This window comes from Nycticebus coucang, chromosome 8 (assembly GCF_027406575.1).
Source record: "Nycticebus coucang isolate mNycCou1 chromosome 8, mNycCou1.pri, whole genome shotgun sequence".
Taxonomy (NCBI): domain Eukaryota; kingdom Metazoa; phylum Chordata; class Mammalia; order Primates; family Lorisidae; genus Nycticebus; species Nycticebus coucang.
Genome location: NC_069787.1, coordinates 133,278,539 through 133,305,295, shown reverse-complemented (window position 1 = coordinate 133,305,295; position 26,757 = coordinate 133,278,539). Strand labels below are relative to the sequence as shown.

The 26,757-nt window shown below is 45.9% G+C and overlaps 1 protein-coding gene across 2 annotated transcripts in view; it reads right to left on the bottom strand.

Moving 5' to 3' along the window:
- LOC128592504 (translation initiation factor IF-2-like) overlaps positions 1-26,088 on the bottom strand; it is a 425,303-nt gene extending 399,215 nt beyond the window's left edge. For both annotated transcript variants that reach the window (XM_053600449.1, XM_053600448.1), the window contains exon 1: positions 25,270-26,088. In XM_053600449.1, the coding sequence (XP_053456424.1) occupies positions 25,270-26,062 (793 nt within the window). In that variant the 5' untranslated portion in view covers positions 26,063-26,088. The remainder of the gene's footprint in view (positions 1-25,269) is intronic.
- Positions 26,089-26,757: the final 669 nt, after the last annotated feature.

Sequence of the window (26,757 nt, the reverse complement as noted above, 5' to 3'; positions counted from 1 at the left end):
GAGCAACATTAAAGCACAGTCTTGGGAGGCAGGCACCGTGGAATCAAGTTCAGCCTGGGCCACAGGTTAGCTGCACGGCCTCCCCAAACTATTTAACTGTGCTAAACCTCGGTTATCTTACCTGTAAGATGTTGACTAGAGTAATCAAATGGCTACTATTTTTTCAAAAATATATTTTGTGTACATATTTATGACAAAAATTAATAGCAAGTTATCTACAATTTTATCTGCATAAAACAATTTATTTGTCTGTAATCCTATATCAAAGTAATTTTCATGATGCTGACTTCACAAGCCTAACTCTCAATGCCTGTGAAAACTCTACCACATGGACCAACACCTTCATGCTGTTGGTTTGCTCCATATTTTGGATTATTCCTTTAGATGAGAAGAACTTCTCTAAAAAGGAGCACTGGCTTATTAATCAAGGGTGTGTGCTACGCCCTGCTCTCCTCCTAACAATAAGAAGTCGAAATCTAGTTCTGCCCTTCCTACTGAAGGGTGTCTGATTAAGCCAGTTTTAATATCTACCATTATCTATAAGCAATGTTCTATGAATGTCATTTTATAATTTATCACAGAGACTCCTATGCTCTTCCAAAATTACCTTGACTGCACTGCAGATTTCAGATCCATAGTTACTTCCTGAACCTTCCCAGGACTTTCCCTTGACTCACACCTAAACATACCTGCATGTACTCTATTAAGGATAGAATTTCTCTAGAGAACTATTTTAAGCCCCTGTCTGCAATCACAGGGCTACCTGATCAATGCAAAGTGAAAAACTGCAGCCCAGTATATTCAGCTGAAATCCCACTATGAGATGTTTATCTGTGGCAGTTGGTGTGTTATTTAATTGAGACCTTTATGACAACTTTTTCCACTGCAGTTTGTAACAAATGCAATCGATCAGCAAATATACACAGATCAATCTTCTAACCACTTTGACTTGTCTAGAAACTTGGTTGAAGTGCAAAGAAAAATAAGAACGATAATCAATGAGACTGGTAATGCTGGAGGGAAATCAGACTTAGATGGTTTAAGTATGCAAGTGTGAGACACGACCCTCCAGTCTATTTTTTCCTGTCCCTGCAGGCCTGCTGTACTAGCTTTAAGTCAAAAGTTCACTTGATATTTTTTAAAGAAGCTGTCATTTTTCATATTAATATCTGCTACTTCCTATTACTGGCCTTCATCTATGAAGATTCCATCTACCTTCTGTCATATATAAATCTCATATTAATAACTTCTTGAATAAATAGCACTGGCAGTCTGTTACTCTGGGGTTAGCCATAAACTTTCAAAAGGTCAAAATATGCAAGACAGAACAAACACAATCATTTTCAACATTTATAAAATTCTTCTGCCCATCTGGATTTTACATAAGATTATCGTAAAGTATTTCAAGTGAGATAAAGAACTATAATCTCACTCCATAGATGAAAGATGAGTAAAAAATAAAATGTGGCTTTATTAAAAGATATAAACGTGGTCCTATTAATTCGTAAACCAAAGCTCTTTACGATAGGGAAAAGAGTTACGAAGCAAACAACATTCGACTCACCTTTACAGATACCATGAATGGAGAACGTAACTCACAGCTCTATATATTCTTAAGGATACAAAATTTCAGTGTACTGGGAAGATAAGACACAGGAGGAAATATCCAGGATTTGAAATCAGAAGACCTTAGGTTTTTGTGTGAATTCCATAATTCAGCTGTGTGAGCTGATCAAGTTCAACGTTATCCTGATCTCTCTGAAGGTTCATCGTCTGTAAATTGGGATTATACCTCTCTACCTCACTGAGTTCTGTGAGAATGAAATGTTGGTGAAAGCACTTGGTAAATTATAAAACAATCTATGGATTCTAATTACGAATCATGTTTCTTTGTCCAAAAGCTGCCAGCGTTTCTACCTTAGAAATCAGTTTTTCCCACATCTTGTCACAGTCTGGCTCGGATGGTTTGCAGAGATCATATAATCTGCCTTTGTTCCCTAGCGTCTGAGATGTGAAGATGTGAAGATGAAGAGAGGCCACAGTCCCCCCTACGCAGCAGGTGTGCCCCAAGGATTTGTATTTTCAGTTACAGATTCTGCCTATGGATTTGTTTCCTCAAAAACATCTGCAGAAGTGCTGGGTGCTTGGGGATCATCAAGACAAAACCATCCTTACGCCAAGATGTTCCTATATTTGACAAAGGAGGTGTCTAAATAATCATCCATTTATCCAAAAACCTGATAATTAACAAAAAGGCAAGCACTAGGGCTGCACAGAGAAGAGAGCATTGAAACTCTGCCTGAGGACGGGGTCCCGGTAGTCTTCACAGAGAAGACACCTCAGAAGGACAAGTTCCTAATATCTCCACTCACGATGGCCTTGTCACACTCTTCGAGACATTCAGTGATTAGAAATAATGACATGCCTTTATACAACCTCTTTGCTTGTGAAGTCAGAGGCCTTTCAACTTAAGTCTTCTGTGAAAGAAGTAAATAGGTCTTTGAACAGAGTTAAACCTACCTCCCTGTCCCTGTGACGAGGCAGAGTGACAGCTCCTGTAGCGGGGGCTTTCGGCCTACGCCCAGCCAGTCTTAACTATCTGACCTGAAGGTCTCAGGAGCCTGGGAAATTCATGTCACCTCACTGAAGCTGAAAAATAGGAGAGTATCGTGAGGAACTAGAGAAATGTTTGCCCCTTTCCCCCAAAGCCACCTGGGCTTGCCTTTCCCGCAGCATTTAACTAGCAGGTCCTGTAACTGCCTGGCACTCCCTCCTGACTCAACTTTGTACCCTCTGCCCTGTGTTAGGGGTGATGTTTGCTATTTGGTGATTAATGTCATCAACACTTAACTAGGCACAGGACAGGTCTTTCTGAAAGAAATAGATACCATTGTGGAGATTATGCAAAGGAATATGACTATTTATTCAACAAATATTAATAGCAACCGGGTACTAGGAAATGGACAGCATGTCTTCAGGGAGTTGACAACCTGATGCAGGAAATGGACAGATAAATAGTAGATGAGATCAGTATCAGTGCTGTGAAAAAATAAAACAGGGAAGCAGGAAAGGGGAGGTAAGATCTTGAGGAATTGGAAGCTTTACTGAGAAGCTGACATTGAAGCAAATAACCAGAACGAGGTGGAGAGTGAGTGGCACAGCTGTCTGGAGAAGTATCTTTAGGCAGATAAACAGCAAACCCCACAGCCCTGAGGGAGGCAACTCCTTGCAAGGAGCTGAGTGCGCCTCCATAGGCTGAGCCTGTCTGAGCAGTCGAAGATGAGTTCCAGGAGATCAGCTGGGAGGTCAGGGGGCCTGAGGGTCCCCATGAGGACACTGGCTTTTCCTCGGAGTGAGGGGGAAATGATCAGGGTTTCGAGAAGAAGGGGGATGTGATCAGATATATTTTAACAGAATCGCTCCACGGGCAGGGTGGGAAAGAGTGGAGGGTATAAGTTGGGAGGCCACTTAGGAGGCTGTGTCCATAGTCCAGGAAGGACAGGGAGATGGCTGGGAACAGAGTGACCACCAGGAAGGATTCAAGGACTAGCCAGAGTCTGGATACAATTCTAAGGCAAAGCTCAGGATTCACAAAGGAGTGAACAATGTCACACCGCACAAGCCACCTAACAAAGGTGCATGTTTCACTTTAATGATGTGAACAAAATTCTATTCCTTCCTTAGACACACACACACAGAGACTGTTTTCTACAGATGACCTGAAATACACTAATTTTCAAAATTTGATAAAACAGTTCCCATAGCAACCATAAATCAGTCCTTTGAAGGACACATACATGGGGAGGGTTTTCTGACTGCAAACAGTACTCTCTGACCATTGAGAAAAATGAAACTATAGCAAATCACAGTAACCAACGGCAACACTGTCCCAACTCCCCACGTTCTCCCCTTTGCCTGTACCGATGCTAAACTATGCATGTGGTCTGGATGCCAAGGGAATGTTAAATCGGAAGGAGCAGCAGGGGCCTCCCCGCCGTGCCCATGATTGCCTTTCAATTTCCAGCACCCGCCCCACCCTGCTGGGCTTCCTCTCCTACCTGGGTAGGTCAATCGAGCATTTGTGCCAGGGGTGGCCGTGCCCTTTTGGGCAATCCCATCCCCAAACATACACAGGGAGCACGTTGCCCCAGCATCTTTCATCTCTTTCAGAACTCAAACGCACATCAATAAAGTTAAATTCCCACACACTGCAACTTCAAATAATTGTAAAAATAACCCTCACGTACAATTCAAGTCTCCCTTGATTTTGCTGAGGAACAACTCTATTAAGGAATGTGCAGGTCGTCTTCTACGCTGCTACAAACAGAATATTGGAAACTTCAAAAAATGTTTAATATTCATACACTGGCAATAGAAGCGAAATAGAAAACATGGGCTCCACAGCTGCTGGGAACTCGGCATCTGCCGTTTCGCTGGTGTGCTCTGACCAGCCACAGACTGGCTGCCACTTTGGTGTTCTCTGTTGTGAAGTGTAGAGTTTACCCAGTTAACTAGATTGAAAAGAGCATGTATTGAAGGAACGTTGGAGTTAAATCTAAGCTCAAGGTCAATCCAATTTTTAAGCACTTTCTTCTGAAGTTCCTTGACACAGATGCAGAGTTCTTTCTTCCTTTGTATCCTTACCCTCAGCCTTCCGGCTCTGGTCCCTGCTCCACCCTCCCGAAACTCACAAACTCAGTTCCTTTGCAACATTTCATGGTGATCCCTCTCAAATGAACCACCTCTCGGGAATGTCCCAGTCATTGTGCGGCCCAGCACCCCATCTCCAGGGAGCGTGTCCCTCCCCGTGCAGATTCCCAGCACAAATGAACCACCTCTCGGGAATGTCCCAGTCATTGTGCGGCCCAGCACCCCATCTCCAGGGAGCGTGTCCCTCCCGGTGCAGATTCCCAGCACAAATGAACCACCTCTCGGGAATGTCCCAGTCATTGTGCGGCCCAGCACCCCATCTCCAGAGAGCGTGTCCCTCCCGGTGCAGATTCCCAGCACAAATGAACCACCTCTCTCTGGAATGTCCCAGTCATTGTGCGGCCCAGCACCCCATCTCCAGGGAGCGTGTCCCTCCCGGTGCAGATTCCCAGCACAGCCCCCTTGTCAGCCAGCAGCGTCCAGCACATCCAACGTTTCTTTCTCTCCTGCCCTCCCCGCACTCCAGTCCACCCTACTTAGAGTCTGCAGCACAATTTCCTCCATATCTTGTTTTTATCTCCATGTTCTAAGAACAGCAGCCTAAAAAGACATCCTTCTGCCCACTTCTGGCCTTACAGAGGAGGGGATAGAAGATCAGAGTCACTGTTGCCCAGGATCACCTAACTGGCCACAGGGACGGCACACACTGCGTCCCAGGCTCTCTCAGCCTCTGTCAGGTCCGGGAAAGTGCAGGCTATTCCATATCTGCAAGGCCTCCACCTGGGCTGTTTGCTCTATTTAGAAACCTCTCCACCCTCCTGCCCTGCACTGGCTTCCCTCAACCTGCCTCCCCTCCCAGCTCTCAGCTTCACCAGCAGTTTTGGCCTGGAAGGTGCCCTGGCTGGTCTGGGCAGGACTGTGAACCTCCACCCGCCTACTGGAGTGTGGTTTTGCTTAACTGTGAGCCTCCCTCCCTGGAATGCAAGCTCTTTGGGGCAGGGGCTCTACTTACTCTGCCCCCGTGGTAATTCCAGCCCACGGCATATTGTTGGGCCCACAGTAGGTGCTCAAAGCATATTTGAACAAATGAAAGAAAGTGGACGGACTCCTTAGTTATCCAGCTTCATCTTCTTTCCAATATACTGTTCTGCTTTTGAAAGAGAAAGCATATTAGTAAAAGATACAGCCAGAGGCCACACTGGGAACAGGCCAGTGAGCAGGACAGAGAGAAGCCAGCCTGCAGGGCTTCCCTCCGGCAGGGAGCCCCTGAACTGTGGTCGTACCTGCTGCAGGAGCTGCAGAGATGACCTTCTGTCTTCAGATCAGCACCATGATCGGACACTCGCCCAGGATGCTACCAGGCCTACGTAAATTGTATCTCAGCCCCAGAGAGATAGGGCTCCTGCCCCCCCTTCACCTCCCAAAGCCAGAAGGCCATGGAACAGTTACAGCCGTCTCTCCCCACACAGCCTTCCAGGGTAGTTCCTTGAGAGTTTCCTCAGCTCGTGGCCCTGTGACACACACAGTAGATTTGTCATGAGTAAGTCGGATGCACGAATGAGGGGGTTCTTTTTTTTTAATGAAATCATAGCTGTGTACATTAATGCAATCATGGGGTACGATGTGCTGTTTTTATATACAATTTGAAATGTTTTCCTCAAATTGGCTAACATAGCCTTCACGGCATTTAAGGAGTTCTCTTAATTCACTTCCTGGCGACATGCCTGGGCTGATCCTCCTCATTTATATGAAACACCTCAGATTCATTCACACTTCCCAATACCCACACTCACTCACCCAACCCCTCTCTCACCACCAGCCTGGCTCTTTGACCTCAGCCACGCTCTCTCCTCCTTTTAATTTCCCAGACCAGTGTGTCAGGATCCTGGCCCCATCCCAGCAGGTGCTCCTGCAAACTCTTATAACCAAAAAGGGCCCCTTTGCACTCTTGCTTCACCAGGCTCTCCTGAGACATTTGAGACAACCCGCCTTCCCTCTGGGGTTCTCCTTGTTTTTGGCCCTCTCCTCTGGACCTTTGACGACTTATTCTGTGTCCTTCACTGGTTCTCCTTTATTTCCCCCAGTCATTTTAATAACACAGTAAAGCTAAACCAAAATCTATGGCACTATTACGAAGAGCCAGCCCATGTACTGTGAGAAAGAAATTCATTTGGTTCACAACCAGCCCGAGATGCAAGTATGTCTTGTGTCCATGTTATGGGGCAGGAGACAGCAGGAGTAGCTAGCTGGCCCTGCAAAGAGGGAGAACTAGGAGGTGAACCCAGGAGCAGAGGCCATCCTGTAACCCCTATTCCATTCTGACCCCGAGAAGGATGGTGGTCCTCGGGTCCCTCTGACCCCACAGACGTTACCGGAGCAGTCATCTCCCCTTCCTTGGTTCCTACGGCTGTCTGTCTTAGACAACCTCCGCACCTGCTGTTCTGGGCATGGCTTTCTATGAACTCAAGTCCCACATAGCCATCAGTGCCCGTCCCACACACATCGTCTTTGAAATACCTTCTCCATCTGCTGTCTTCAGCATCCTCTTCGCTCGCAGGGGACCTCACCCTGCAACCCGTCCCCAACCCAGGGGCAATGATGTTACCATTTTCTCTGCCCACTCTCTTTCCTCCCACATCCCTCAATCAGCAAGATCATCAGCTCAATGTCTTCCTCTCTAACCCTCTAGGTCACATCCTTATCACGTCCTACCACCACCACATAGCTACAGAGGCCTTCCTCTACACCACACCTATTCTCCTTGGCTCTGCTGACAGTATTTCCAAGGGCTCCTCCTTCCTTTAAGAGAAAATCCCACCTCCAGCAGGGCACACGGGTGATGTCCCTCTGACAGGCCCAGACTTCTCAGCTCCTGGAGTGTTGTTCAGTGTCATACCCTCATCTCCATCACTAAACACGCGTGTTCCCTAGCCCCTAATCCTGCCCACACACAGCTCAGCTACTCCAGACTTAGCACATCAACCTCCACAGGGCTACTCTCACCTTTCACGTCCTCTGCAGGCCTCTCAGCTCAATTCCCTCTCATACAACAGTTTGGGATTTTGAGTCGCTAGAGGGCAGTTTTTTGAGTCTAGCAGGCACATTTTTACATTCCTTTGCTATATTAACACGAGGCCTGCACAGAGTAGGAGCTCAAGGAATCACTGTCAAAGGAACTAACCAAAGACAACAGCTTCTGGAAATGGACCCGGCCCCTCCCCCTGAAGCAAATAGTCTGACGGATACAAAACTGCTGCAATTCCAAGGAAAGAGAAGATGGTTTTACATCACAGCAGTTCTAGCCGGGGAATATAGGGCAGGTTTACTTTTTTCCTTTCAAAACACCCTTACATCATCACTCTCATTACTGATCCTTTCTTCTTAACTAAAAAAAAATCTTTCTCTAAAATGTTTAATCTAAATACAAGGGAGTGATGAGAGTGCTGTATCATAAAAATAAAATACCTAGCACCTAACTGATATAGCATCATTAAGAAACAAACTGATTCACACAGAATGATTTTCTGATTAATATCCACTTTTCCTTAAAGCATCAGATAAATGTGTGTATTTTAATACTTACTGGAAGAAAATCACTGTCAAATGTATTATATACTTCTCTATAACAGAACAGTAACTAAAGATAATTTTTAAAAACAAAACATAGTCCCTTTTGTTAAAACATAAACCTACATATCTATAGTTACATTTATGTAAATGTAGTTCTTCCAAAATGTTAATAGTGGCTATCTCTGACTGTGAAATTATGAGATATTTTTAGTATGTTATTTTATATTATCTGTATTTTCGAGTCTTTCTAATACAAAATGCATAAATTATGTAATAAAAATAGAAATATTCAAAAATTAGGACCATACTGACTGTAATATTTTATTGGCAAGATGAATCTACCATTATCAAGCTCTGTATTTATTATATTGATAAAGAAGTTAATATAGGGAACAAGATAACTTTTCCTAACAGACCCAGAATATCAAGCTTTCTGAGTTCTTGGGAATGTATTTTAATTTTTTTAGTCTCCTTTACTATCAGTGTACAGCCATATCTTCTACTTTGCTAGCAATTCCTACATCTAGAAGACCCTTTTTCCTCTTTTCCAATATGTTTTTCACAAATTTGCCTAAGTCATGTGCAAAATACAGTGAAACTTTCTTGGGACCTTGAAGTATAAAATCCAGCCTTCTCAGAGCACAGACTTTGTAACATGTGCTTTCACTTTCATGGGCTGTAATATTCAAGGGTATGTTTGGGTTTGGTGACGTGGTCAGGTCCTAGCTTCACGATAACCAGCTGTGTGACCCTGCACAAGCTACTCAACTTTTCTGAGCCTCCCTTTTCTCATCTATAAACAGTGCATAGGTTGGGATGATTCAATGAGATAGTAAGGTAAGTGCCCCTCTGAGAAGCATCCAATAAGTGGTGATCGTTGCTAGTTAGGTTGCTGTTACTTTCTATTTCTTGATTCCCAACTATTTCCCAGGTACACTAATTGCTTGGTATCTCTGGGAGCTGGTTCCAGGCCCCCACGGATGCTAAAATCTGTGGATGCACAAGTCTCTTCCACAGTGGATAGCCCCTAATGGTGTGATATTTGAATATCACCTATGCACATCCCCCCCATGCACTTTAAATCATCTTTAGATTACTTACCACACCTAATACAGTGTACATGCTATGTTCTACTGTAGTTTCTGATTCTCACAATTTTATCGCTATATTGTTACTTTTTATTGTTTTTCTCAATTATCTTTGATCTGTGGTTGGTTGTGCCCAGGGGAGGTGGAACCCACAGATAGAAAGCACCACCTGTGAACAGGCTGCCAGATAACTGAGTTTCAGGCAAGCAAAATATTTTTATATGTAAGCAACTGGTTATAGAAGTAAGAATAGGCTGAAAACCAAGTCAGGTCTATCTTACCCTCAGGAGTAGAAAAAGATAAGTAATAAACTTGTTAAAGTATATAGCAGATGATACACACAAAAGGAGAAACATAACACGTGACGGTAACCCTGACCCACTAAGTCTGAAGACCCCATGCTCACGCCCCCTGTCCCTGAGTAGCTGACAGCAGCTGATTTGGAGCAAGGTGATCAGAGTGAACCCACGCGCTATGGACACTCTTCCCTCCTGCTCTGGGAAACTTCCAGAGCCTTTAAATTAAGAAAATTTATATTTATTTGATCATTACTGGAATATTAAATATTAGCAGCCCAGATTGAGTGCCCAGTAACACAACCTTACTGAAATACAAATGAATCCTGAAGTTTTTTATCAGAAACAAAGTGTAGTACCACAGGTGGCTCAAAAGTGGTCTTACGAAGTTGTCTTCATCTGCCTCGTGTCAGTAATAGATTACAGATTGAAAAATAATTTCAGAAGAAAATTGAACATTTTAAAAGTATTTTTTCCTATGGAAAAGTAATAGATGTTCATTAAAGAAAAGTTGGCCAAAACTGAGAGCTGTTGATGAAAGAGTAACAATTATACATAATTCACGACCAAGACATAAAGACTATTAAAATATTTTAATACATTTCCTCCTTATTATTTTTATATTCATAGATTTATATATAAAAGCATACTGCAACGGGCCTTCATATCCTGTTTCTTCTTTGACTTATAAGCATTTTATAGGGCATTAAAATTCTTTGTAAACATTTTTAATAGCTGCATAAATGCTCCATTATAAGGATATATTATAATTTACCTAGCTGTTTCCTCATTCTTGGAGATTTAAGCCATTTCCAATTTTTCTTTCTTTTTTTTTTTTTTTTTTTTTTTTGCTCACACACAGAAATTTTAAAGATGGTTTTCAAGAGAAAACAAATTTATTTCGTAGGCAAATGAAGTCCTCGATGAAACAGACAATGATGGTATGTTGGTGTAATGGATTCACTGCCAGCCTCAAGTTCAATCAGAATAGGCATCTATCTTTCCTTCAAGCAATAATTCATTTTAATTCAGACTTTCCATTCCTGGCTGCTTCCTCACAAATGTGTTTTCCATCTCAGACAATTGCAAAGAATCAGCCATAATGCTTACTTTTTTGACAGGTGGCATTTAATTTGTGTGTAGGTCAAAAGCCCTACTATCTCCTGGCACCACACTGAACAGAGGCAGGAAGCCTAACTCACAATCCTGCTCCCCACATGTAACCCTCCTCCTTTGTGAGACTTCACGTCTTGTTCAAGTTCAATTCTCAGCCAGGGTATCACACGTGAAAAAGCCTTCCTTGGGCTTCTGGGGTCCTTTAGAATTAACTTTTCTTCTAGGCCCTTAGCTCTCTTGAAGTATCTATCTCCATGGGGACCAGAACCCCCTATCAAAGAACTCCACCCCATCAGAAGAGGATCCTATTTCCTTCAGAACAGGCCTCTTTTCTCTACACTAGAAAATCATGCCAGAAACATAAACGCCCCACCATGTCACCAGATGAAAAGCTTAAATTTTAAGATAATTGAAGTAGTCACAGCAAGAAGCAAAGCCTTGGGGAAGTTATGAAGAATGTGACATGCGGCCACGTGGATGTCACACATGAAAGAGAATATTTTAAAGATGGTTTTCAAGAGAAAACAAGTTTATTGATGCACATGTGACATGTAGCACAAAGACCACAGCACAGTGACCCGGGCACATCCGTTAACTCTCCTTGGACCCTAATAGCTCCAGAATCTAAACATCGACACCTCTATCACAGACCCAAGCTGAAATGAAGGCTTAACGTTTTGTTAAGCACAAAAAGGGGACTTCACAAGACAAACAGAATAAAACTTATGAGAAAATGAAATAGGAATTTCTGAGGGTGAAAGGTTTCAAAGTGTACCTCTATTAATATTGAAGCTGGTACCAGTGCTGCAGCTGGTCGACCCAAACCAGACCACTTACCCTTCACAACAGAAGCAGGCTCTCTGGAGCTGGACATCTTCAAACGTAACTGAGGGGAGGACCAATAAAGGCTTATACTCATCACGGAGAAAATAAAATTGGATTGAATAAAATATGTAAGTTACAGCAAATTGTATTTATTTGCCTTTTTATCCTTAAATAATGACTTTTCAACATCAGAGGCATAGTACAAATATACAGATTTTTTTGTTCAGATAAAATAAGTGTAATAATGTGGGAAGTCCTTGCCGCGTTGCCTACGGAGATCTAACAGACGTCAACCGACCCAGAAGACGTCTCGTTTACACAGAAGCAAAGGGCTAACACATGTATAATGACAGAGAAACTGGTTTTCACGTCTTACCCTTAGAGAACCATCTGCTCTCCATTCTCTGATCATTAAGATGGAAACTTATTTAAATGATAAAAATCCAGTTTCTTTTATTTTTCTTTTAGTTTTACAGAGTATGCTATAATGCATTGGGATTTCAGATAAAGACATCCACTAATATTGTGATAAACTACTGTTTTTTAGGAGGCATAAACCTGAACTTTCCTTGCTTTATAACAACCAACATCTAGAAGGTAAAGAAATACTGAACAATGTTTGTTTAAAAGTAATTCCTCATTTTATAAAGGAATTCTGTTTAAATAAGTGAACTTTTGAAACTCTAAATGACCATTTGGAAAGCACTAGATGATCAGTGTCTAGTGTTAATGCAACCATTATTAGGTTCATACTTTTCCTCAATGAAATGAGACTCTGCCTATAGAAATAACAAAGGCAATGAAACAAAAGCACAGGAAATAACAGGAAATGCTGAAAGGGACTTGCAGAGGCCCAAGGATTCAGAAGAGAGAAGAGGGAGACAGTTTCTCGTGGGACTGGACCTGGCCAGTGCAGACCCTGCCTTTAAACACACGTAGCTACTACAAGGAATCAGTTGGTTGTTCAAGGAAAGAAAAAAGTATTTAGAGTCTTTACCATCACTAGGTCCTTAGAATAGACTAGGAACTCTCTGGTCCTTCAAATTTTAATACACCAGAGCCCTTTAAAGGTGACATTTAGAGAAAATTTAGATGTGAAACAATTAAAATGTTAATAGCATTTCTACTGTAAGTAGACGCATAAAACAGTGGTTCTCAACCTTCCTAATGCCATGGCCCTTTAATACAATTCCTGTGGGTCGCGACAGGAAGGTTGAGAACCACTGTCATAAAAGTAGGGGAAGCTCCCTGCCTGGTCTCCAGACTTGTTGCTTTCAGGTCAGCCAAGCAAGACTTGCTGTACAGAGAGGCCGGGGTATCTTACAATGGCCCAGGCCTACAGTGTTTGCTGTCAAAATTCATACTTCATTCCAGTATTGCATATGACACGCTTACAGCCCAACACAAATATGATGCTGTCATACAGCCGGCTAATGTACATCGCTGTGTCTTAGTTTTATTTCACAGGTGCTATTCCAGTACATTTAAAGAAAACCCATATTCATTTTTGATCATCCCGATACAGAGGATTCAAAAGTTCCAAAGATAAGAAGTGGATCTCAGCATGAGTAAACCGTGAAATGCATTGGAAAATAAATTTTTGATATCAAGATACATTTCCAGTTTATTCATGCTGAGAACTGTTTTCTTACCTTTTGGACTTTGTAGTTAGGATAGTGAAATTTTGTTCATGAAACTCCATAATAAAGAAGCAATACAATTTGACTATTATTTTATTTTTGTGTTCTTTTTCCAGGCTTATTGAAGTATGATTGATAAACAAAATCATGTCAATTTAAGATATATAATGAGATGATTTGACATAAATATATGTATGTGTATATGTGTATGTGTGTGTGTGTGTTGTGTGTGCACTGTATTGTAAAATGATCGCCATTATCGAGTTACTCAACATGTCTATCGCCTTACCTGGTTGCCTTTTTTGCCCGTGCAGAGAACATTTAAAATCTACTCCCTTATTCTAAGGCAGCAGTAAGGTCCACAGTACTTGCCCTTAGTTCTCTTTACTATAGTCATCACGCTGTCCATGAGATCCCCAAATAAAATAAACACCTGCGATCCTGCAACTATACATTAATGCTTTCAGCTTCAGAAAAAAAAAAAAAAAACTATTCAAAATTAGATTTCTTTACCTAGTCAGCATCCACTCCACTAACCCATGAAAATGTTTTTACAATCATTTAGAGAAATTGAACCCCTGGTCTCCTTGGACTGCCTTTTCTCTCGAGAGTAAAATCCACAGAAGCTCAGGATTACTGTCAATCCTTAATTAACCACATCAGTGAGGGAAACTGTAAGCACCAGTGGAAACTGTTCACTGAAGAGTGACAGGAAACATTTTCCAGATCATGAGTTGACAAGCCACATAATTTATATACAACAAGGTGATTTTACCAGGAGTCAGCTGGAAGTACTTCTAACTAATTCCAAACACATCCTCATTGTTATCACAAGGCTATCATGGTGATCAGTTTTTAGAAGATGCTAGAGATCTCCAGATACCTACGTTAAACAAAACTGTCCACTGAGATTGCTGAGACAGACAGAGACACAATTAATCCTATCTGAGGGGCCGGGAAGTACTCGTGAAATAGCTGACTTTCATGCTGGGCCTTGGAGATTGGCCTGGAAGTGGTGGAGGATGCAGAAAGAAAAAAGACACCATGCAGAAACATGTGGGGTACATTTGGGGACCCTGGAGTATGCTGGTGAGAGTCGGGCGGCAGGTGCCTGGAGATGATGGTGGTGACACCTGTCACCTGCCGTGTGTATCATCTGCCAAAGACACTCTGCCTTTCCAACACCGCCAGAGCCTTGCATGCAGTGCTGTCTTCCTGAAAATGAATACTCTTGTGACCTTAACCCCAACCTGCCATCACTTCCATGAGGCTCTCCATGATTTCCTCTCATGAATTTATTTCCTTCCTTCCTGATTACAAGCTCTACTTTGGTGTCACTGCTTTAACGTGCCTGACTATCCCACAGCAAAGAACACCACAGTTGATAATAAGCTCCTCCAGGTGGAGACCCTATCATACCCACCTTACAGTCCCCATAGAACCATTTTCTATGAAAGTTATGATTGAAGTATGATGAACCATTTTCTATAGTTCTGTGGGGACTGTACCTGGGTCACCATCCAGGAGCAGACGCACCATCCAGGAGCTGGACATTCTTTCTGCCGTTACTATTGGCCATGCAGATAAGGAGCTGAGAACGATGGCAGATACAGAGCACAGAGAAAAACGCCAGGCACAAATGTCACCTGCCAACACAAGGCCACGCGATAGGAGTCTGCTTCTTGTCATCATGGCTCTGGGAGTGAAGTTCTCAACTAGACCAACGTCTTGAAGTTGGGTCTGTTCAGGAGGCTGTACAAGGCAGGGTTTTAGTAGTGGCACCGTCCACTCATCTAACCCCACGGCGTCCACAGCACACCCCGCCTTCTCTCCTCCCTCCCAGCAGGTCTCCTCCTCAGGCACTTTTCACACACCCTCCTCTCACATATGAAAATTTCCCAGTTTCCTTCTTCAATAATCTTTTCCCTCACTTTTCACATACATTTGTTTCCCATTGCTTCAACACCCCTACATGCTGTGGCCGGACCACTCTCGCCAGCCTCGAAGCCTATGGCAGAGCTTCCCTGGAAGGTCCCCAGAGGACTCACAGACACGTGAACACTCCCATGGTCACAGTGGACGCCTCCACCCTCTCCTCCTCCCCTCCCCTCCTAGAGGATGAAGGCCTTCCCACTCACCCCCTCACTTCCATGCACTCACTAGCTCCACTCCTCAGCTCTCCTTGATAGTAAGCTTTCAGACCCATACCTCCATTCATCAGCAGCACCACATCTTCTGGGTATTGGATTGATTCAAGCTACTTTCCCAAGTACCTAATGAGCATCCCTGCAGGGAGCCCTGCCTCTCTGGCTGTACCCTCAGCAATGTGCCACCCACCTGGGAACACAGGTCTCATGAGCTCACTCCTCTGCTGTCCAAAGTCCCCTCCAAATGGGATCACAGGTCTCATGAGCTCACTCCCCTGCTGTCCAAAGTCCCCCCCACCTGGGATCGCAGGTCTCATGAGGTCACTCCCCTGCTGTCCAAAGTCCCCCCCACCTGGGATCACAGGTCTCATGAGGTCACACCCCTGTTGTACAAAGTTCCCCCAACCTGGGAACATAGGTCTCATGAGGTCACTCCCCTGCTGTACAAAGTCCACCAACCTGGGAACACTGGTCTCATGAGGTCACTCCCCTGCTGTCCAAAGTCCCCTCCACCTGGGGACACAGGTCTCATGAGGTCACTCCCCTGCTGTCCAAAGTCCCCCACACCTGGGAACACAGGTCTCATGAGGTTACTCGCCTGCTGTCCAAAGTCCCCTCCACCTGGGATCACAGGTCTCATGAGGTCACTCTCCTGCTGTCCAAAGTCCCTCACCTGGGAACACAGGTCTCATGAGGTCACTCTCGCCTGCTGTCCAAAGTCCCCTCCACCTGGGATCACAGGTCTCAAGAGGTCACTCCCTTGCTGTACAAAGTTCCCCCAACCTGGGAACATAGGTCTCATGAGGTCAGTCCCCTGCTATCCAAAGTCCCCCTCACCTGGGATCATAGGTCTCATGAGGTCACTCTCCTGCTGTCCAAAGTCCCCACCACCTAGGATCACAGGTCTCATGAGGTCACTCCCCCACTTCCAAAGTCCCCACAATCTGGGATCATAGGTCTCTTGAGGTCACACCTGTGCTGTCCAAAATCCCCTCCACCTGGGAACATAGGTCTCATGAGGTCACTGCCCTGCTGTCCAAAGTCCCTTCCACCTGGGGACACAGCTCTCATGAGGTCACTCCCCTGCTATCCGAAGTCCCCTCCCCTGGGATCACAGGTCTCATGAGGTCACTCCCCTGCTGTCCAAAGTCCCCTCCACCCGGGGACACAGGTCTCATGAGGTCACTCCCCTGCTGTCCAAAGTCCCCTCCCCTGGGATCACAGGTCTCATGAGGTCACTCCCCTGCTGTCCAAAGTCCCCTCCACCCGGGGACACAGGTCTCATGAGGTCACTCCCCTGCTGTCCAAAGTCCCCTCCACCTGGGATCACAGGTCACATGAGGTCACTCCCCTGCTGTCCCAAGTCCCATCCACCTGGTAACGAAGGTATCATGAGGTCACTCCCCTGCTGTCCAAAGTTCCCTACACCTGGTAACACATGTCTCATGAGGTCACTCCCGTGCTGTCCAAAGTCCCTTCCACCTGGGAACACAGGTTTCATGCGGTCTCTCCCCTTCTGTCCAAGTCCCCTATACCTGGTAACAGAGGTCTCATGAGGTCACTCCCCTGCTGTCCAAAGTTCCCTACACCTGGTAACAAAGGTCTCATGAGGTCACTCCCCTGCTGTCCAAAGCCCCCTACACCTGGTAACACAGGTTTAGAGGTTCTGGATTAGTGAGCACCTGAGTTAGTGATTTGATTTTAATGGCAGTGAAGAAAAGACAGACAGTTGAAGTTTTACCGCAGCCCCTTGAGTAAACTCACTACACTTGTAAGTCCATGGAGCTCTGAGGGCCTAAAGTGTTAAAAAAGAATGGGAGAACCAGTGCTGGGCTCAACAGAAGAGAGCACAGGCAGGTTTAAACCTCAGCACATTTATGCTGCAAAAATGGGGAACAGGAGAGCTGTTGGGTACGCAGTGGGACATTCAGCGTCTCTCGCACTTCTACTTGTGAAGCAGCATCGCAGGCTTTTATTATGGAAGGGCAGTTGTACAGCAAACAGCCTCGGAAGCTGCAGAGGGTGTCCTCCGCCAGGGCTGAGGGCAGAGTTGTTTGCTGAGCAGGATAATTACGATAATGTTCCCCGTAATTGCGAGGACTGGCAGGTTGGCCGGCAGGTTGGCCAGCAGGCCCTTTGTTATTATTGGCAGTTTTGAGCTCCAGGTCCCTCACGACTGGTGTCACAGACTCCCTCTGCACACAGTGACCATTACAGCCCCTTCTCATATCCCCCATGGAACTTATCTGTGAGGAGGGACACAGTGAGCTGATGTGGACATCAAGCTCAGGATGCTCTATGGACTAACGGTCTAACAAAGTCTTTGATCCAGAATCTCGTGGCTCTGTCAGCAACTGGCAACCGTGCCAGACTAACTTCTTACTTTGGAAGTAGAGTGAACTTAGGCTACTCACAGTTCTTGATTAGGAGAAGGGGAATAAAGAAAAAAATTAAAAAACAAAAAGCGAAGAAAACCGTCTAAACTCAACTACTTAGTCTATATAAAACTGAATGGTGGCAGAAAGATATGCCCTTGCAAACAGTGAGGTACCTGAGGGTGCAGATTCGAGAGTCTGATGGCCTGAGTTCATAATCCCAGGAGTTAAATTACTATCCCACCTCTCTCCTGAACTTCATGACCTTATCAGAACTCTCTCTGGAAAACATTCACTTCCCTGGACTTCAGATTCCTCATCCTAAAATGGTATCACTAATATTACCTTCTGATAGGGATGTTGTGAAGATTAAATGAATTAAAATATGTAAAGTGCTTAAGTTATCCTGGTACACAGTAAATGCTATTGAAGAATAATATTAATATTATGATGCCTAAATCTTATTCCAGAGTTTTAAAGAAAGGAAATAACATTAGGGGGGGCTTTGCCTTAGAAATCAACTATGATAAAAATTAAGTGGCACATACAATAAAAACACAGATGCTTTAGAGGATATAAAAGGGAAGATCAACCAAGGGATATTTGCAGTGATCTACGACTAAAAACAGCATGACCAGGCTTAAGTGTTTGCACCAAGAATTTCACTGTGGGTGTTTACAGCATCTGGCAAGTGATAGGAAGATAAATATTAACTTATATTAATCTAATTGCCATATCCAAATCCCTGTTACAACCATGTCACGTAAAGCTCAAAAATAAGTAAAGTACATAATATATTATCATGGATAAAAAATTTCAAATATCACAAAGAAGATGCACCTATGAATTGAGACATGGAGGACTAACCAAGGTCTAGGGACACAACACATCTGAGATCTGCGGAGAGGACAGTGGGGACCAGACGTGGTCTAGGGACACAACGAGTCTGAGATCTGCAGAGAGGACAGTGAGGACCAGATGTGGTCTAGGGACACAACGAGTCTGAGATCTGTGGAGAGGACAGAGGGGATCAGACGTGGTCTAGGGACACAACGAGTCTGAGATCTGTGGAGAGGACAGAGGGGATCAGATGTGGTCTAGGGACACACAGAGATTGACATCTATAGAGAAGACAGTGGGGCCTAGACGAGGTCTAGGGACTCACCGGGCTGAGATCTACAGAGAGGACAGGGAGGATCAGACGTGGTCTAGGCACAAACTGAGTCTGAGGTCTGCAGAGGGGACAGTGGGGACCAGACCTGGTCAAGGAACACACTGAGTCTGAGATCTGCAGAGAGGACAGTGGGGATCAGACATGGTCTAGGGACACACCAAGTCTGAGATCTGTGGAGAGGACAGTGAGGATCAGACCTGGTCTAGGGACACACTGAGTCTGAGATCTGCAGAGGAGACAGTGGGGATCAGACCTGGTCTAGGAACACACTGAGTCTGAGATCTGCAGAGAGAACAGTGGGGATCAGACGTGGTCTAGGTACACACCAAGTCTGAGATCTGTGGAGAGGACAGTGAGGACCAGACCTGTTCTAGGGATACACCAATCTGAGGTCCACAGAGAGGACAGTGACAACCAGACGTGGTGTAGGGACACACTGAGTCTGAGGTCTACAGAGAGAACAGTAACGACTAGACATGGTCTAGGGAAACATCAAGTCTGAGATCTATAGACAGGACAGTGAGGACCAGACGTGGTCTAGGGACACACTGAATCTGAGATCTGCGGAGAGGACAGTGAGGACAAGACGTGGTCTAGGGACACAATGAATCTGAGATCTGCAGAGAGAAAAGTGGGGATCAGATGTGGTCTAGGAACACATTGAGTCTGAGATCTGCAGAGAGGACAGTGGGGACCAGACGTGGTCTAGGGACACACAGAGATTGACACCTATGGAGAGGACAGTGGAGACTAGACGAGCTCTAAGGACACACCGAGTCTGAGATCTGCAGAGAGGACAGTCAGGACCAGATGTGGTCTAGGGACACACTGAGTCTGAGATCTGCAGAGAGAAAAGTGGGGATCAGATGTGGTCTAGGAACACATTGAGTCTGAGATCTGCAGAGAGGACAGTGGGGACCAGACGTGGTCTAGGGACACACAGAGATTGACACCTATGGAGAGGACAGTGGAGACTAGACGAGCTCTAAGGACACACCGAGTCTGAGATCTGCAGAGAGGACAGTCAGGACCAGATGCGGTCTAGGGACACACTGAGTCTGAGATCTGCAGAGAGAAAAGTGGGGATCAGATGTGGTCTAGGGACACATTGAGTCCGAGATCTGCAGAGAGGACAGTGAGGATCAGACCTCGTCTAGGGACACACAGAGTCTGAGATCTGCAGAGAGGGTATTAATAAATCCACAGTTAAAAAGGCAAGTCCGTACCTCCTAGATTAGGGCTTTGATGTACATATCTGAGTGTCATGAGGATAGTGCATATGAGGACAGGAGGGAGAGAGGTAAACCAGGTAACAGGTGAAGAATAAGAAGGGAAACGAAGATGGGAGGGGTGAACACAGGGGCCCATGGAGGACAAAAACTACAAATAAGACAAAGTGTACAACAGAAAAGTGCAAAGAAAGATGTGGAAAAGAAAGAAACAGATATGGCTAGTAATCCCACATGCTAGGAAAAGAGGAAGTCGGGGAAATTCCAAAAAGAGGGCAGAGTCTGAGGAGGCCAGGTAGCAGGTGCAGCTAGACAGCCATGGGTCAAATGATGCATGACTTTTTATAAAGAGGGGAGCAGCATCTCTGAGCTATTTTTAAGCAACTGAAGGCGAAGAGGAGTAGAAGCAGGGGAGGTATCTGTACAGATAAGACATATTCTAGACATAGGCCAGGAAGAGAAGGAGAAAGGGAGCCTGGGAACACTTAGAAGAAAAGTGGGGAAGGCAGTGTGAAGGAAAGAGCTGTAAATCAAAGAAGGAAAAGAAACGATTGGTAGAAAAACCATTTAAAAGATGGGATCAGGAACAAACAGGGAAGGGAGTATCTTGAAACAAGAAGGAGAAATTTATTTCTACGAAACACAGAAGAACGAAGAGAGTAAACATGTAAATAATATTAAGACAGAGGACAGAGACGCTGAGAAAATTCCTGTAACAAAATGCCAATTTCATCAACAACGCAAGGATTGGTGTTGACTGCTAAAACTATCGGGCAAAGGTTTTGGTCTACTTGGGAGAACAGGAGAAAGAACAGCTATTACTGAAAATAGGAAAGATTCGGAGTAAGCCAAAAGGTCAGAGAGGCCGGTGGTTTAGGAGCCGAGGAGGGCAGCCTTGAGGGTACAGGCAGCACCGTGGGGAGAGGTGATTAGGCACGAGCTCTGGAGCTGGCAGAAGGGGCCCCGAGCCCACCCCACCACTTCTGAGCCACAAAATTTCAGACATGTTACCTAACCCACAACACCCCAGTGTCCTCATGGACAACAGGATCGTCTCCCTCATATAACTGTCGCTAGGACTAGAGAGATTAATAAGCACAAACTCCTAAAAACAGTGCTTTACCCACAGAGGGTGCACCACAGCCTCCTCTTCTCAAACTCTCTTTGTGCTCATTTAATGTTGCCGATTTCAAAAGGAGAAACAAGTCTTTCAGAACTAGTTTAGATTAATAAGCAAATGACAGACCCCCCCCAAGATCACACTAAAATTATTCATAATTTTAAAAGGGGATTGTTATCAGCCCCAGAAATCTCTTATTTAGTCATGCTATGACCTGAATGACTGTCTCCCCCTAAAATTCATAGGTTAAAATTCCAATGACCAAGGTGATGGTATTAGGATCTGGAGTTTTTAGGAGGCTAGGAAGTCCTGAAGTGGAACCCTCATGACTGAGATCAGTGTAAATCTGTCCCTTCTACCTGAGAGGACATGGCTGCACCTATGACCGAGGACAAAGGCCCTGCCAGACTCTGAGTCTACCAGTGCCCTGGACCTGGACTTCCCAGTCTCCACAGCTGGAAAAAATGAATGTCCTGTAAAAGCCACCCAGTTTATGGCGAGGTATTAGGGCAGCCAAAACAGACTAAGACAGCTCCATTTCAGGCTTTATCATAAGGAAAGTGAAAACAAAGCAAAGCAAAATAAAATAAAAAGCAAATTCTGGTATGGTGTGTGGAGCAACAGACAACACTTGTTAATTCCCCTTCACTATCCCAGATTATTCTCACAGCTTCCTCATTTGCTCTATTTCTAAATCCATTAGTTCTTCATAAAACCTACATCTCTGCTATTCCCCCAGCAAAGAAAGCCAAGGTGGAATTTAGCTCTGTGTGTGCCCTGGGGAGAGAGCAAGGTGGAACTTAGCTCTGCGTGTGTGCCCTGGGGAGAGAGGTGGACAGATCATTCCAAAGCAGTCATATTTTAGAGGTGTTTGTCAAAACTGCCTGTAGCAGATAATCCACCTTAGGGTAATGGATGTGTGAGATCACCCACCCAGTTTAGGTGACTGCTGAGGCACAAAACGGGCACACATTTTATAATCTTCCTCCTGGTATCAGAGAAATCTAAATATTCCAAGTTCCAGAAGCTTGAGCCATTGGACCTGCCTTTATCCACTTCTGCTTGGTTTGACGTCTCCAACACTTCCATGTTTACTACTTTTCACCGTCTTGCATAAAACAATTATGCAAGTGTTTACAGGAATACATTACAAAGGATAAATTTTGAAAGAATGCATTACAGACAACCATTTTCCTTTGATTCTCAAAGATCCAGATAGAGTTTCTTTCCTCCTATTTAATCCTTCAAGAAACATTTACAGAATTCCATTAACATAAGTGAACTCTTCAGTATTCCTTTACCAAAATGCCATCACCAGTTACTAATCTCCCATTGTTAATGGTATTGCCAAGGACACCTTTTCCCACTGCACTAAACCCAGTTTAAGGCTACCTTATGGTTTTAATACCCAAGCGTACTGCAGCCCTCAGATAGCAGGAGAATTTCTCAGGGAGAGTCTCAGTGAAGAGGGGAGAAATCAGATCTTCCTGTGCTTAACTGTCCTGCCTGTTGTGTGACAATTAACATTCCAAGCTCCCGCCATTCCCAGCACCAATACCAACAGATCCCTGCAGCTGTGAGAACTATCAAAAAAGTCTACACAGGCTTCTCAAATCCACCTAGGGAGAAGATACCAGCCTCACTCTCACTGAGAAAGCTTGGAAGTGATTAAGAAGAACCTTTTAAAAACACTGGCTAGGCCTAGGCGTTTGAAATGGGCTGTATATGCTAAGAACTCCAGCTCTAAAATCAAACTGCCTGGATCCAGATCTTCTGAATTCTTGGAATGTGTTCTTAACCTTACTGTCTCTTTCTTCATTGGAAAATGTGTGTGATAATACTGCCTCCCTCACAGGGCACTTCTAGGATTACATGAAGTCATCCGTGTAAAGTTGTCGGAAATCTGTCTGGCATCTAAGTAAGAATTAAAGAGATTGTTACCCGTTATTTCTAATACTTACTTACATAATAGACACTGAAGTACTCTGCAGAATACTGATTTTATGAATCTGCTTCACCTTAGTTATTCAAGATTTCCTGAAAGTGATAAGACATCTGACAGATCAATTATCATTAGAGTCTGAATATTCATCTGTCATATGGTTTTTGCTTTGTTAAGAAAATTTCCTTTGAAAATGAGCTTACCTGCAGAGCAATGTACCACAAACACCCTGCATTAAATCTAGGCTGAGCATTAGTTAGCTACAAGCTTATTTCTTATTTTCAGGGGTAACCCCAGCTCCAAAATCTGTTCAAGTACAAGATAGCTACATAAAACTTTCACCGGTGTTAATGACCTATGTGTGTCATTCAGTAAGATGACCAATTCTCATCAGTAGTCTCCACCTCATTAGAAGCCTGCACGCACGGATAAGGGACCTCAGAGGTCAGTACAAATCTCAGGAAGGATTCTCTCTAATTTAATAGATGGACAGGGGTGTGGAAGCCAAGTGCAATCTAGACACGGTTGCATTGCACATGCCTGAAACAATTGGAAAGGTATCTGCAGAAGCCTAGCACTCGATCCCAATACAGTCCCTGCCTAAGAAATCATATTCACTCTAGTACCAGAGAGGATTAAATGCAAATTGGACTGGTTTCTTCCCATCCAGATTTCAGAAAGCACTAAGAGTCAGGAGAGTATTCCTTTATGCAATAACTCCCCAGAAAAAGTATCTCTATTAAACACTTAAGAATGTGTATATTTTCATACTGATCTCCTCCCATCTGATAAATAAATAAGCTGCATAGCAGCCTCCTTAGAAGACAAAATATGCAGTGTCATCCCTCCATTCCAGTCAGTGAAAGAGTCAATACTGTAACATGAGGTCAAACAGCTAAGCCAGGTCAGAAGCGATGAGGGTGTTCCTGTGGTTTCTCGGTGTCTCTCTCGGAAGGGACTGTTCCCTCTCAGTGTGCCTGGGTGACTCTGTGGCTGCCTGATAAGCCCAACCAGGATACGCTTAAAGTGACCTGTAAAAGTAAAAGCATGGTACTCAGGGAGCTCGCAGCAAGGCAGCTTCTAGGAAGGGAAGGCAAATGCCAGCACAAGCTGTCCAAAGTGAGAGGTGTCCTCTGAGAAACACTGAAGAGGAAAGTCAAGTCCAGCTTCTCTTCAAAATAAACAAGACATATCTTATCAATCCAAGCGAAATCACACAGCCAAAACTCCCTGCCAAATACATATTTACAAACTACACCTGTGATACTACACAGCGGCCGTGTGTCCAGATTTGTACCCAGTGACATCTGCAGTAACCAGTCAGGTGAGAGGGAACTACAGAAACCCGAAGTGAATCCCCGAACCAAATAAAACCGAATTTTTCTTACAGGAAAAAGTAAAGCTCCAGACATGTATGCATGGCTTTGTGCACTTACCTAAGCCACTTTTCTATGATTAAATATCACGTTTCAGACAAACAAAGATGAAGCAAAAAAGTAGCAGAGTGGCGAAAATGTGTAAACATTGAAAATGCTCTGGTATCTGCTCCTAACGGCCCAAGAGCAGAAATCCTGAGGCAGAATTAGATCAGGCTGTCCTCTCACTGGTCCCCCAGAAGTCAGAGAAACTTCTCCAGCCAGCCCAGAGCACAAGGCGATTCTAAAGCCTTAGACTCCCCTGGGCTCCTCACTGCACCTGACGGAGCGACCAAGAACAAGCATGTCCCAGCGACAGGATTTCTACCCCGGAAAGGGAACCATGACCGTCTCAGACAATCAGCAACTCCCCAGCTCTTCAATCCTCCCAGGGGACCAGCAGCGACGTGGCCGACACTCTCCTCTCCCAGGGCCCCACTTCAGCAGATAAGCCCGGTTACCTCTCTCATCGAACCTGTGGAATAATCCACTCCTTTGAATTCGGTGATACTTCTCAAAAAAAAAAAAAAAAGAAAAGAAAAAAGAAACATAAGCGCGAAGTCATTGGTCTCTTGAAGAAGAAAAATGTCAAGAAACTCACTATTCAACAAGATTTCATTCACAGTCCGTTCACAAAGAGACTCTAGTCATTAGCCAATTACTCTTACAAGGAGAAAATTACCTGAAACACACAGGCACAGCCCACGTACACGCGCACACACCCAAACCCGATGGGGCGGGAAGCCCTGCCCGGCTGAGGACGAGTCAGGTGCACAGCCCGGCCCGGATCGCTCCCCAGGACGCCTCGGCCGCCGCGTTCCCGCTGCGCTGAGCCGGGAACAGACCGCAGAGCCCGCGGGAGCGACGCCGCCCTCGGTCCTCGGCCCCTTCCCGGCCTGGCTGTGGCGTTCGCAGAGGGGCCGGGCCGGGCGAGGCGGGGCGGGACGCGACCGGACGGGGCGCACGAGCTCTCTCGCTCTCTCCCTCTCTCTCTCGCTCTCTCGCTCTCTCTCTCGTTCTCTCCCGGCGTTCCGGGGCGCGCGGGCGCCACTTACATGCAGGGCCGGAGCTGCAGGGCGCTTCCCGGCGGCCAGGCGCCAGCCGCCCCAGCGCAGGGAGCCCGGAGCCACAGTCGCGGGGTCATCTCGGCGAGGCGGAGCGGCTCCAGCCACCGCCCGGGCTGCGCGGAGCGCGCGGTTCCGGCGGCTCGGCAAGTCCGAACCCGAAGCAGAAGTTGGGTTCTCCGGGCAGAAGTTGGTGTGCCAGGCTCGAAGGACAGGCGAGGAGCGTCTCCTCGAGGACCGGGAGGCAGCGGCGCGGCCCCTCCGGGCGACGCAAGCTGCCGGGAAGGCGGAGGGTCGGCCGGGCGAGCCCCCAGGCGCAGTGACCGCCGCGCTGCGCGCCCCTGCTCCGTCGGGAGCGACTGAAGCTGGGCGAGCCCGGCGGTCCCGCAGCCCCCGCAGCAGCGGTGCCATGGAAACGCGCTCGCCGCCTCCCGCCCGGCCCCTCCGGAGCGCTTAAAGAGACAGCCCAGCTGCCGCCGCGGCTGCTGCGCCCTGGGCCGCCGGACCCCGCCCTCCTCTCCGCGGGACGCCGAGGGGAAGACGCGCGGCGGATGCTGCATGCTGGGGCCGCACGCGGGAGTCCGGAGGGGCAGGTGGGACGCCAGAAACCCAGGGGCTCTGCCCAATACTCCGCCTAACTCCGCTCTCCAACCCTTCCCACTCACCCGCCTCCCACCCACCCTCCAATCCCTCCAAAGAGGCGACGCAGACCTGCCCCCGCCGGCGCACGAGCCAGCTCTGGGCCTAACCAGCGCGCACCTGCCACGGCGGAGACCACAGGAGGGCGGACTGGGATCGTCTCCCCGCGGCGAGTCCCGGGAGGCGTCAGCGCACCCGGCGGCGGGGTCGTGCACCGAGTGGGAACCGAACAGCAGTTGATGGGGTCAAATCTCCTGCCAAGTCGACAGTTGCAGGTCACGCCGCCCTCTCTTCGTTTCCCCTGGCCACCACCTCAACCCCTTCAGACCGTGGAGTTATGAGGAGGAGCAAACCCTTTAACAAACTTACTCCCTCCCATACACCGAGGCGCGGCAGGTGGCGAGCCCCCACTGTCCTCTCTGAAAGGTCAGCGCTGCTCGGAACCGGAAGCTCGGACTGCAGAGCTG